General features: G+C 54.4%; 1 protein-coding gene across 2 annotated transcripts; it reads right to left on the bottom strand.

The window, feature by feature from the left end:
- Positions 1-499: 499 nt before the first annotated feature.
- Positions 500-4,782, bottom strand: ARHGDIA (Rho GDP dissociation inhibitor alpha). Of its 2 annotated transcripts, none has more exons than XM_070561316.1 (6): positions 4,668-4,782; positions 2,912-3,128; positions 2,693-2,776; positions 2,282-2,358; positions 2,136-2,199; positions 500-1,943 (listed from the first exon to the last, which is right to left on the bottom strand). In XM_070561316.1, the coding sequence occupies exons 2-6, from the start codon at positions 3,099-3,101 to the stop codon at positions 1,744-1,746; spliced, it is 615 nt and encodes a 204-aa protein (XP_070417417.1). In that variant the 5' UTR covers positions 3,102-3,128; positions 4,668-4,782; the 3' UTR covers positions 500-1,743. The 2 variants fall into 2 exon arrangements, with proteins under 2 accessions (XP_070417417.1, XP_070417418.1); XM_070561317.1 differs by lacking the exon at positions 4,668-4,782 and adding an exon at positions 3,638-4,492.
- Positions 4,783-12,275: the final 7,493 nt, after the last annotated feature.

The raw sequence follows: 12,275 nt of genomic DNA, 5'->3' as shown, positions 1-12,275 counted from the left end.
AGGGAAGATGAGGTCAGTCTCCCCAGGGGCGCCTCCCCCACCCCGTGGACCCACAGCTTGGGGTTGCTGTTCCTGAGATCCCTCGGGACCCGGTCATCCCATTTCTTCCCAAGAACTGCCTCTTGCGAAGCTCGGGAGCTCCAAGCCAGGTACCCCTTCTTTGGGGTCGGGGCGTTTCCTCCGGACGGAGCCTGCGCATAGGGCGCAAGGGGCCGCGCGAACGACAGAGGGCGCGTCCCGCCCTCCCCCTGCAGAGCCTGTGCAGCCCCCAGCTCTCCGGGTCTGCACCGCCCAGGAGGCACCGCAGGTCTTGCGGGCGAGCTGGGTGAGGCTGGTGTGACCAAGAGAGGACTTTAAATCCATTCTCCTTCAACAGCTGCAGGGGCAGTGGCCACCGCACTTGGCTCCTGGCCTCTGGCCCTCCTGGGAGTGCCGCGTCGTCTTTGCTGCTCTCCAGGCTCCCCCATCCCCCACCCGGAAACAAGCAGCAAACACTGGCTCCTTTCGGGGAGTTTATTTCCCGGTCAGAAAAGGAGAAGCAGGGACAGGCTTCTGTGCATTCTACGCCCGGGCCTGACCAGGGAGGGGAAGGGAGGCACAGGGGACGGCTCCGACTGTGCGCGCTTGGTCCCACGGTTGTCCTGGCTGGGTCCAGGGAAGGCCTGCCGGGGATGGTGGCACCTAGCCTGGGGGCAGAGGCGGCAGGCCAGCCGGCCCAGAGGACGGCACATATGGAGGCAATAAATACTGACAGGCCAGGCACACGATTCCAGGCCGGCAGGCCCAGGTGGAACAAGTAAGGCTCGGCCGCTGGCTTTGTCCACCAAGGGCTCTCTGTTGGGGCCATGGGCTCCGGGCACTGCCCACTGGGGCAGGGAAGGCAGAGTTGTGAGGACACCTGGCCTCCCTGATGGGACTGGAGGCAACTTGAGTTTTGGCGATTGGCCTTCCCCAAGCCCCTGGAGCGGTCCCCACATTACTGGCCAGGGGAGAGGAAGGGGAAGGGGCTGGCCAGGCCCTGGCAGGTGGGGAAACAGCAGCAGCACATTCCACACACCTCTCTGGGCCACCGGGATTGCAGACAGGGCACAGACTGGGGGAGACCACATGCTCATGCAGACACGGGGGTTAGAGGTTAGTGACGGCCCCCACGGCACACGTTCCACATGTTAAGGCATCATGGTTAGACGGTTACTGATGGAGATGGATGAAGTGACAGGGGGAGGTGGAAGCTGGGGGATGACTGGCCCCCACAAGGTCCCGCATCGTGCATCCCACCCTGGAGAAGGGATAGAACACGAGTTGGGGCAACCGCAAAGGACTAGGGGAACCTGAGCACCCCACGGAGCCTGTTCAATGTCCCACTCCCTTGGAAAAGTCAGAGCCTCAGGTCAGGTTAGGACAAGTGGGGGAAACCTGGAGAGATACAGAAAGGGAGGCAGAGGCCTGGGCTGGAGCCTCCCTCCCCCACAGCACAGGAAGCAGCAGCAACAACACGAGACCACTAGACCACCGAGGAGGCTGGGGCCTGCAGGCTGGGGAGGGTCAGGAGGAACAGGTCGGAGGAGCTCCGGCTGGGCCCGGCCAGGAGGCAGACCAGGCGGGAATGGTGGCAGCGTGGCCAGGGACCCTGTCAGCACTTTGGTATGGGGTTAGGAGGAGGTTGTGGGGTGGTAAGGGTGGGGCGCGTGCGTGTGTGTGTCCGTCTGTCTGTCTGCCCTGCCCGCCTCCCAGGCCCAGGACTCAGTCCTTCCACTCCTTTTTGATGGTGAGGTTCCACTCCCAGGACAGGTGGTCAGTCTTGTCGTCATCTGTGAAGCGCGACTTGATGTTGTAGCTGCCACGAGCCAGCATGCCTTTGGGCGCCTCCTCCATGGGGGTCAGGAACTCATACTCCTCTGCCCGTGGCCCATAACTCCCCACCATGTAGTCGGTCTTGTCAACTGTAATGCAGGGCACATGTGGGTCGGTCATCACTGGGCCTGGCTCACGTCCGCCCGGGCAGCCGCCAGGGAGCAGAGCTGGGCCGAGGGCATACACTGCTTTTCCTGTCTCCCTCCTGATCCTGCAGTCCCTTGCCACAGGCCAGCCAAGTGGCGGCCATCTCCTTCCTGCTGGTGCCCACCCTCACTTACTCTTGACGCCTTTCCTGTATGTGTGCTGGATATACTTCATGCCAGACACGATCTCTCGGTTCACCTGCAGAGAGGGACCCCAGATAGGGCTTAGCTGGGCTCTCCAGCCCTAGCCCCTCCCAGCCCCCCGGCAGCCTCTGCCTTACCCGGAAAGAAATTTTTATCCTGTATTCCACGCCTTCCTTCAGCACAAATGACTGCTTCTTGAAGCTCTCCAGATCGCCTGCGTTTGGGAGAACACCACACTAGGGGGCTCCGGCAGGGGAAGCCACTCACCTTGGCATCTGCCATCTGTGACGGCCTGCTGCCTCCTGGGCCCTGGCAGGGTGCCCCTTCCACTCCCCCTGTCCCCTGCCCCTGCGCACCCAGCCCTTGACACCCCCGACATAGAACCCAGACCACTCCAAAGCTAGCACTTTCAAAGACTGCTTGGCTGCCCTTCTTGTGCTCCCCACGAGAGGGTGCCAGTGCTCCAGGAAACTATTTTTAGAGACAGCAAGCGAGGGGATTGGGGGAAGCAGGCAGCCCCAGCCAGGGACCTCAGAGGTGCCACTCACCTGTCAGATCAAGCTCCAGGGGGCCTGGGGCGGTGCTACACACCAGGGTCAAGCGGGTCACGACAACATTGGGGACATTGGGGTCTGTGGAGTGACAGCAGGTTAGAGCTCCACCCCCTGGGCCTCCCACGTGCCCACAACTTGCCATCAGGAAGGAGCAGGGGCGGAAACCCAGAAGAGTGACAGATGTCCCTCTGGGTGCCACCCCAACCCACTCACCAGTAGACACGGCCACGCGGCCCAGCAGAGCCTCCTTGTACTTGCGCAGACTCTCATCGTCCTTGTCCAGCTCCTGGATCTCCTGGATGCTCTTCTGAGCTGGGGGCTTGTAGTTGACTGAATGCTCATCTTCCTCGTTTTCAGCTGCAATCTGTGCCAGCTGCTCTGCTGTGGGTTCCTGCTCGGCCATGCTCACCTCTCGCTGGGTGTGGGACACCTGTGGGCCAGGTGGGCTGTGGCAGCCTGGAGGGACCCACAGTGTCTCCCCCCTCCTTCCCCATGGTGGACCCTGCAGCCAGCTCAGGTGGGTTGTGTTGAACGGTCATCTGCAGGTGATCAGGTCCCATATCTGAGCCCAAGGGGAGATGCACCTTCTGGAGCAGGAGAGCAGGTTGCAGCCAGACCCAGACACAGGCTCCTGAGCCCAGTGGGGCTGTACTTGCCTCCTTGCCCTGCCCACCTCAGGAGATCCACTGGGGCAGTCAGAGACGACTTAAACCCAGGCACAGTACCCAGGACTAAATGGAACCCACAGCCTGCTCCTCAGCGAGATCAGGCACACTTCCCTGCCCCCAAGGGGGCAGTAGCACCCCAGTCTGCTGGCAGAGCCCCGACTGTCACCTCTAAAGTCCTGCTGCTCTTTCTGAGCTGCCCAGGCCCTGGCTCCAAGGAACCCCTCCTGCTAAGTCTCCCTGACCAGGCACACTCCTTCCAACCTGTCCTAACCTGGAAGCAAGGTCTCCGTGCACGACACAGGTCAGTTCTGCCTCACCCTGCAAACACACGGCTCTCTCCTACAGCTCAGATGATAGGGCCAGCCTGAGTCCCACAGGTAGGTCCCAAAGAGCACAGGGGACCCTAAATATCTGCCGATATTCTCTCCAATGGTGACAGTCTGTGACCCAGAATTTAGGAACTGCTGCAACAGCTCCAGTATTTTCAAGACCCTTTTTCTGGACCTTGGCCCAGGAGAGTCTGGAGCTGTGCTCTCAGAGTGAGGAGCAGTGCATGAGACAGCCGCTGGGCTTCCTTCCGCTGAGGATCCCATTGCAAGCCCTCAGAACCTCTGAGGAGTACCTAGAACCCACTCGGATCAGTCCGGGTGGTGTAGGAGGTGGGTGAGGGTCCAGCCCACCCCGGACCTCAGATTGCCCCGGAAAGAAAACCAAAGTCTTCCCCCACAGGCTCAGCCTGGCAGCTGGGACTCGCTGGAGGACCAGATATCACAAAGGGCTGCGGGGAATCCCGAGCCGCCGGCCGCCGGCCGCCGCAGGCAGGGTGGGGCCCGCTTGCTTTCCCAGGCCTTCCTGCCGCTTCCTCTGGAATTCCTCTAGAAAGCTCACGCCCTAACGCCATCAAGCGCGGCCGCAGGCGACAGGATCCTCTAGTGTGATCTCCCCGGCCGCACTTCCGCAGGGCCCCGCAATCTGGGCCGGGCGCGGCGCGGGGTGGGGCGCGGCGACCGGGGGAGGGGGCGTCAGTGTGGCCCCAGCCAGCGCACGCCGGCGGGGAAGGGCCTCGGGGCACGGGCGGCGGCCACAAAGGAGGCCTGCGCCCCCGGCCCGCGCCGCACGTGGGCCCGCCCTGCGCCCGGGACCCGCCCTGCGTCCCGGCCGCCGCCCGCTGTCACCGCGGCCCCCGCCCCCGCTCCGCGCAGACCCCCGGCAGGCGGGGTGAACAAAGGCGCGGCCGCCGCGTCCCCCCCCGCTGCCCCCGCCGCCCGCGCCGCCCGCGCCACCGCGCCGCGGGCGCTCACCGGAGGCTCGACCGCGCAGCTCTCGCACTCCCTCCCGCACGGAATGACGAACGTCGCCGCCCCGCCCGCGCGCGCCCGGCAGGCCACTTCCGGGGTCACGAGACTTCCGCTCGCGCCGCGCGGGCCGGGGTAGGGCGCATGCGCGGGCGTGCGGGGGCTGCCGGAAGTGCGCCGCCGCCATCTTGCGGGGCCGGACTCGTGGGAGCGTCCCGCGTGGGCGGTGCACTGGCCCGGGACCCCTGCGAAGGCCCGTCTGGTTGGGGGTTTTGCGCCCTTTGCTGCCGGCTTTCTCTGGTCCCGGGCGTCCCCACGGGTCAGGCCGCAAACTGCGGGGAGTGGCGGGGTGGCGGTCTCGCGCGCGCCCCGCGCACGTCGTGGCCTTCCTGGAAGTGAACACTAGACGTTCGATCAGTTCAGCCCACCGCTCGAAGGACGCGCCGTGGGTGGCGTTAAAACCAAAGTTCCGGCCTAGGAAATTTGAAGATCTGCTTGGCTTTACTCAAGGATTTATGGATCAGGCAGCATCCCACTTAACAGGACGGCGCTCAGGGGTTGTACGAAAGATTTTTATAGGCAGAAACTTGGCGGGACGGGAAAGTTATTAGCAAAAGGAAAGAAAAGATGCTTTCAGGGGCCGGCCTGATGGCGCAGCGGTTAAGTGCACACCTTCCACTTTGGCGGCCCGGGGTTCACCAGTTCGGATCCTGGGTGCAGACATGGCAACGCTTGGCAAGCCGTGCTGTGGCAGGCGTCCCACATATAAAGTAGAGGAAGATGGGCACGGATGTTAGCTCAGGGCCAGTCCTCAGCAAAAAAAGAGGAGGGCTGGCAGATGTTATAACACTCAGGGCTATTCTTTCTCAAAAAAAAAAAAGATGCTTTCAGGCAAGGGCAGCTTGCTTTGATGGAAGGGCCACAGGGGTCTAACCAGGCAGGTGGCCTCCCCAGTGTTGATGAAGAGTTTCCGGTCTGATCGCTTTAAGGTCACATTCTTGGGAGCCACTGAAACTGTAGTTAAGTCTTGGTTTGCTGTCCTGGGGGCAAATGATTCCACCTTGGGCCTGCAGTTTTTTTTTTTTAACGGTGTCCAGGTCACCCTTGGCCCGAACCTGTGTTCCGGGGTTTCTCTTGATGGCTTTGTCACCTGTCCAAGGCTATGCAGGTGGCCCTCTGCCCCCGGTCCCTTGCTGGTGAGCATGGCTCGAGGGCCAGAAGCACACTCAGGCCCCAGCACTCCCTTTCTGCAAAGAGGTCTGTGGCTACCTTCCCAGGGCTGCCCCAGGCCTGCAGCCCCCGGCTTTTTTCCCCAGACTACATCACCTTTTCTTTGGGGACCAGCACATTTTGCTGCCTTGCCATGAGCATCACTTCAGGGAAGAAACAGGTCCCTGAGGGATTCCTTGACTTTCATGACTTCCCAAGCTCCTGGCAGAGATAACAAGGCTTCCTCAGTCTCCCGTTCATCACAGATCCCAGAATTCTCCATTTGTGAGCTCCAGTTGTTGGCAGTTTTCAGACATTTGCCCAAGAAGGAAACCAAGGAACATTTTGTGGCACCAGGAGGGGCCTCGTAAAACAGGGCTGGCCTGGCCTGAGCCCACAGCACCCCAGGCCCAGCCCAGCAAGCACTCCTCTTTCTCCTCATGGGGTCCAAACCCCTAAAGGCTGCACACCAGCTGCTGGGGGTGGTGCACCTACCGGCTTCCACCCCGTAGCACTTGTATGTGGAATTGTAAGAACGTGATAGTGAAATCATGCCTCCTTTAACGACTGTGAAGCTCCACAAAGGCGGGGCCCTTGGGTCTGGCCTCCACTGCCTGGCAGGGAACTCAGGCCAAGACAGAAGTCATCACAAACACACATGTACACGCAATTGCATTGTACGTAGGAGGGCATTTTTCGCAACTGAACTTAATGTGAAATACTGACTTTGCTATCTTTTGGAAATTTCTCGATTTTTGAGGAACATTTGCTTGTTTTCTGTCACTGAGACTTGCCCCATCAGCTTTATGTGCACACAGCTCAGCTTCAGTTGGCCAAAAGCAGAGTCTTCTGATCGGGTCCTTCCGCACGTTGCTTCTGAGGCTTCTTGTCCTTGTAGACTCGGAAGGCCACAGCAGACTGTCCCGCTGCACTGCTGTCTGACTCGCTGGTTGAGGAAAAGTCTGCTTTTGGATAACTCAAGTGCTTTCAAAAAAAACCCAAACCCTGTTATAGAAAATTTCAAACATACATGTTATTAGTAATCTATTGCTGTGCAAAAATGTATCGTGGAATTTAGCAGCTTAAAACAACCACTGTTTATTATCTTGCATGGTTTCTGAGGCTCAGGGAGCAGCCTAGCAGGCTGGTTCTGGCTCCGGGTCCCTCAGGAGGCTGTGGTTTCTGAAGATGTGCTGGCACACATCTCACGCTGGCGCACATCTCACGCTGGTGCTGTAGGGAGGAGGCTCGGTTCCTCGCGGGCTGTTGGCTGGAGGATTTAGTTCTCTGCCACCTACAGCTCTGGCCTCTCCATGGGGCTACTCACAACAGGGTAGTTGGCTTCCCCCACATGAGGCCTCTGAGAGAGACAGGCGGACAGAGACAGAACAAGAGCAACGAAAACAGCAAGCACTGAAGACAAAGCCGAGATGTCTTACAACCTAATCTCAGCAGTACAGTCGCTCTGCCCTACTGGACTGGCCACACAATCCTCCCCTGACGCAGGGTGGGAGGGGACAAAGGGGCCTGAGGACCAGGAGGCGGGGCTAGGGGCTGGCCCCATAGTGTAGTGGTTAAGTTTGCTGCGCTCTGCTTTGTTGGTTCTCAGGTTCAGATCTGGGTGCAGACCTACACCACTTGTCAGCCATGTTGTGGCAGCAACCCACGTATAAAATAGAGGAAGGTTGGCACAGATGTTAGCTCAGGGCTAATCTTTTTTTTTTAATTTAAATTTAAATTTTTAATTTTTATTTATTTATTTATTTTGAGGAAAATTAGCCCTGAGCTAACATCTGCTGCCAATCCTCCTCTTTTTGCTGAGGAAGACTGGCCCTGAGCTAACATCCATGCCCATCTTCCTCCACTTTATACGTGGGATGCCTACCACAGCGTGGCTTTTGCCAAGCGGTGCCATGTCTGCACCCGGGATCTGAACTGTCGAACCCTGGGCCACCAAGAAGTGGAATGCGTGTACTTAACCTCTCTGCCACCGGGCTGGCCCCTGGAGTAAATTCTTACAGAGCAGAAGCTACCTGGAATACCAACCAAGAAAAGTAAACAGAAGTCCTAAATATCATTAAAGATCCAATCGGTATTTTCCTTGATTGTAGTGTGAGTTCTTTTACTTTTTGTTTGAATCAGGATCAAATTAAGCTTAATACATTGCAGTTAGTTGCTATGTGTCTTAATCAAAAGGATTGACCTCTCTTTGCTCCCTGTAGTGTCCTGTTGAAGGACTGGAGACGCTTGTCCTGTAGAGTCTCCCACAGCAGGAACTCGGCTGGAGACACTGAAACTGGGTACCTGAGAGTCACTGCAAATATTTCCTAAGAACATGGTTACCCCCCCGATCTTGTTCCTAACACAGACACAGATGAAAAGAAGTCAATACATGACCTCAGTCTCCGTTAGATGTATTTGTTGAGCTCAAATGCTTGCTTCGCAGCCCATGCTTTATTATAGCTTGTTAATTTGCTGTTTATTTAACCAGAGGGATGGTTCAGTGGTCACGAGGATTTATGAGCTTGTCTTACAGAAAAAAAAGATGCCTTCAAGGAAGTTACAGCCACCAGATAACCAGCCCGTAGCTGTCGCTGGGCTGGTACCAAGAAGTCTAGTCACTCGCGGTCTTGTCTGAAGTGAAAGAAACATGGACTTCCCCTTTGTTTCCCGAAACTCCACCTCCCAAGTCCCTTAGCCCTATAAAGGCCCCCTGCTTCCTTCTTTCATTAAGGCGAGTCTGAGAGACTCTATTCTCTGGCCTTCTTGTTTTGGCCGCTTTGGATAAACCTTTCTCTACCTCCAAGCAGCGGTGTCTCAGTGCCTGTTTTGCCTCACTCGAGGCATGGACCTGAGATTAGGAGGTTCCGTATCAACCCGTTGCTGTCCCCTATCCTTTCCGTGGGTGGAGTGGAACCTACAGGAACCAGACCCCTGTGAATGTGACTTGGTGCTTCCTTTAGTTTTTGCACCATCACAAGGGAGGAATGACGCTATTTTGAAACTTTTACCCAATTAGCAATGAACCTAAGAAATGACAGAGTGCAGGACGCAGCACTGCCCACCCACCCAGGGGGAGCTGGGCGGCACTCGGAGAGTGCTGTGAATTACGCCTTGGACCTTAGCAGCCTCCAGACTGTTTGGCTGAGCGAGGTGAATTTTAGGAATTTATCCTGAGGAAACAACCTTGGATGTGCGCCAAGGTTTGGTTACAAGGACTTTACCGTGGTAATTTTACAATATCAAACCTTTTTGAAACGGATCTGAAAACTGTGGTGCAGCTACAGAGCAGATCACTGAGCAGCCCGTGCTGCCCTGTGTCATGGGAGTGCCTGCACACAATTAATGAGTATTAATACGTATTAACTAAAGAGCCCTGGGATGAATGAAAACTTTTCATGACTCAAATAAAAATATTTAATGACATAGACAAACTAACTTTTTTTACAGTTTTATTGATCTACCAACTGAAAGTTGACAATTCAGTGATTTTTTAGTAAATTTGTGGAGGTGCATCATCACCACTCCAGACTTTCCCCTGAGCCATCTGTGGCTGACACCCGCTCCCACCACCTGCTTCTCCCCTCGACCCTGGCAGACAGCCGTGCTTTCTATAGCTAGAAACTTGCCTTTCCTGGACACTTCGTGTAAGTGGAATCAGACAGGACAGTCTTCGGTTGTGGACCATCCACGGTGTAGAATGTGTAAGTCTTTTGTCCTGTTTATTGCACCCTATCAGGACGCCACATTTGTCTATATTCATCTGCCAGCTGGTGGACTTTGGGGTTTTTTCTGTCTGTTAGGATCTTTTGCACTTGTCTTCATGTGACCGTGTGTTCATTTCTCTTGGGTAGATTCCTGAGAGTGGAATTCCCCACCTGTTTTCCAAGGCGGATGTACCATTTTACAATCCTGCCACAATATAAGAAGGTTCCAATTGGTCATACTCTTGCCAACGCTTGGCATTGTCTGTCTTTTTCATTAAAGCCATCCCAGTGAGTGTGACATGGTGTCTTGTTGTGGATTTGATTTGCATTTCCCTGATGAAGAGTCTTCTTTGGTAAAACATCTATTTCAGTCTTTTGCCCATTTTTAAACTGGGTTGCCTTATTCAGTTGCAAGGGTACTTGTATGTCCTGGATACAAGTCCTTTATCAGATAGATAGTTTGTAAATATTCTCTGTAGCTTTACTTTCATTTTCTTTTTTTTTTTTTTAAAGATTGGTACCTGAGCTAACAACTGTTGCCAATCTTTTTTTTTTTTGCTTTATCTCCCCCAATCCACGCCTCCCCGCCCCACACAGTTGTATATCTTAGTTGCAGATCCTTCTCGTTGTGGCATGTGGGATGCCACCTCAACGCGGCCTGACGAGCGGTGCCATGTCTCTGGGCCACCGAAGCAGAGCGCACGAACTGAACCACTCGGCCAGCGAACTTAACCACTCGGCCATGGGCCGGCCCCTTTACCTTCATTTTCTTAATGGTGTCTTTTGAAGGGCAAACCCTTTTATTTTAGTGAAATCTAACTTAGCAGGGTTTTATTTCATGCTTTTGGTGTTGTGTCTAAGAACTCTTTGCCTAAGTCAAAATTGTAAAGATTTTCTTCTATTAGTTTTATAATTTCAGCTTCCATTAGGTCTACAATCCATTTTGAGATTTCTGTGTATGGAATGAGTTGAGTCAAAGATCATTTTTTTTGTGTGTAGGAATATCCAGTTGTGCCAGCACTTGTTGAAAAGACCAATGATTTTCCCCAATGAACTGTCTGGTCACCTTTGTTGAAAATTTATTCACCATAAACTTAACAGTATATTTCTGGACTCTTAATTCTGTTCCATTGATCTTATATGCTTATCCTTAATATCACAATCTTTTTTTTTTTTTTTAGGAAGATTAGCCCTGAGCTAACTACTGCCAATCCTCTTCTTTTTGCTGAGGAAGACTCGCCCTGAGCTAACATCTGTGCCCATCTTCCTCTACTTTATATGTGGGACGCCTACCACAGCATGGCTTGCCAAGTGGTGCCATGTCCGCACCTGGGATCCGAACCAGTGAACCCCAGGGTGCTGAAGCAGAACATGCGAACACAACCGCTGTGCCACCGGGCCAGCCCCCCTCTTTTTTTTTTTGAGGAAGATTAGCCCTACGCTTACTGCTGCCAATTCTCCTCTTTTTGCTGAGAAAGACTGGCCCTGAGCTAACATCCATGCCCATCTACCTCCACTTTATACGTGGGACGCCTACCACAGCATGGCTTTTGCCAAGCAGCGCCATGTCCACACCCAGGATCCAAACCGGCTAACGCCAGGCCACTGAATGGTAGTGTTGATAAGGATCAAGGCTGCCCCAGGGAGAGAAGCCCAAGGTGTTCTGGCCTACATGCCGATCTATATCATCCTCCTGGAAGTATAGGATGTCCTGACCTGATTCATATCTAAAGTGAATAGGACCACAGGACAACCAGACCCCACCTGCACTGATACCATTTTAATGACTTTTTTTTTTTTTTACATGATCTTTCCTTTGTTTTGTAAAGAAATAACCCACATACCCATGCCTTATAAATTTAGCCCTACCCTCAACCCACTGCAACTCTTCACTGCCCATGGGTCCTGTCGCCATGCTATTCTCTGAATAAAGGAGCACTACTACCAGACCTTGAGAGTCCAAGAAATGTCTCTTTCAACCCCTCAGTTCACCAAGCCCGCATCAGTTTGATTTACATACATTTTTTTTTAAAGATTTTATTTTTTCCTTTTTCTCCCCAAAGGCCCCCAGTACATAGTTTTATATTCTTCGTTGTGGGTCCTTCTAGTTGTGGCATGTGGGATGCTGCCTCAGCGTGGTGTGATGAGCAGTGCCATGTCTGCGCCCAGGATTCGAACCAACGAAACATTGGGCCGCCTGCAGCGGAGCGCGCGAACTTAACCACTCGGCCACGGGGCCAGCCCCAACATTTTTTTTTTAAGATTTTATTTTTCCTTTTTCTCCCAAAGCCCCCTGGTACATAGTTGTGTCTTTTTAGTTGTGGGTCCTTCTAGTTGTGGCATGTGGGACGCCGCCTCAGCATGGCTTAATGAGTAGTGCCATGTCTGTGTCCAGGATTCTAACTGGCAAAACCCTGGGCCGCTGAAGCAGAGCATTGGAACTTAACCACTAGGTCACGGGGCGGCGCCTACATATGTTTTTAAAAGCCCTCCCTGCTCTCGTCTTCATTTGAGCTGCTGCTTTTTCCATTTCACCTGCAAAGATAGGGACTCTTATTTTTAACATAACAATACCACTAACGTACCTACCAAAATTAACAGTGCTTTCTTGGAATTATCTAATAGTCCATCATCAATTCTCCCCAATCTCAAAACTATTGTTCCAGTTGGTTTATCTGCACCGGGATCCAGGTGGAGT

Source organism: Equus przewalskii, chromosome 10, assembly GCF_037783145.1.
Source record: "Equus przewalskii isolate Varuska chromosome 10, EquPr2, whole genome shotgun sequence".
Classification (NCBI taxonomy): Eukaryota; Metazoa; Chordata; class Mammalia; order Perissodactyla; family Equidae; genus Equus; species Equus przewalskii.
The sequence above is the reverse complement of the archived record's forward strand: the minus strand, read 5'-3'. Positions and strand labels throughout refer to the sequence as shown.

Coding starts and splice junctions, on each gene's coding strand:
- ARHGDIA (XM_070561316.1), bottom strand. CDS start 3,101: ATGGCCGAGCAGGAACCCACAGCAGAGCAGCTGGCACAGATTGCAGCT. Junction 2,777..2,911: donor CCGCGTGGCCGTGTCTACTG/GTGAGTGGGTTG, acceptor GTCACTCCACAG/ACCCCAATGTCCCCAATGTT. Junction 1,944..2,135: donor ATACAGGAAAGGCGTCAAGA/GTAAGTGAGGGT, acceptor CCTGCATTACAG/TTGACAAGACCGACTACATG.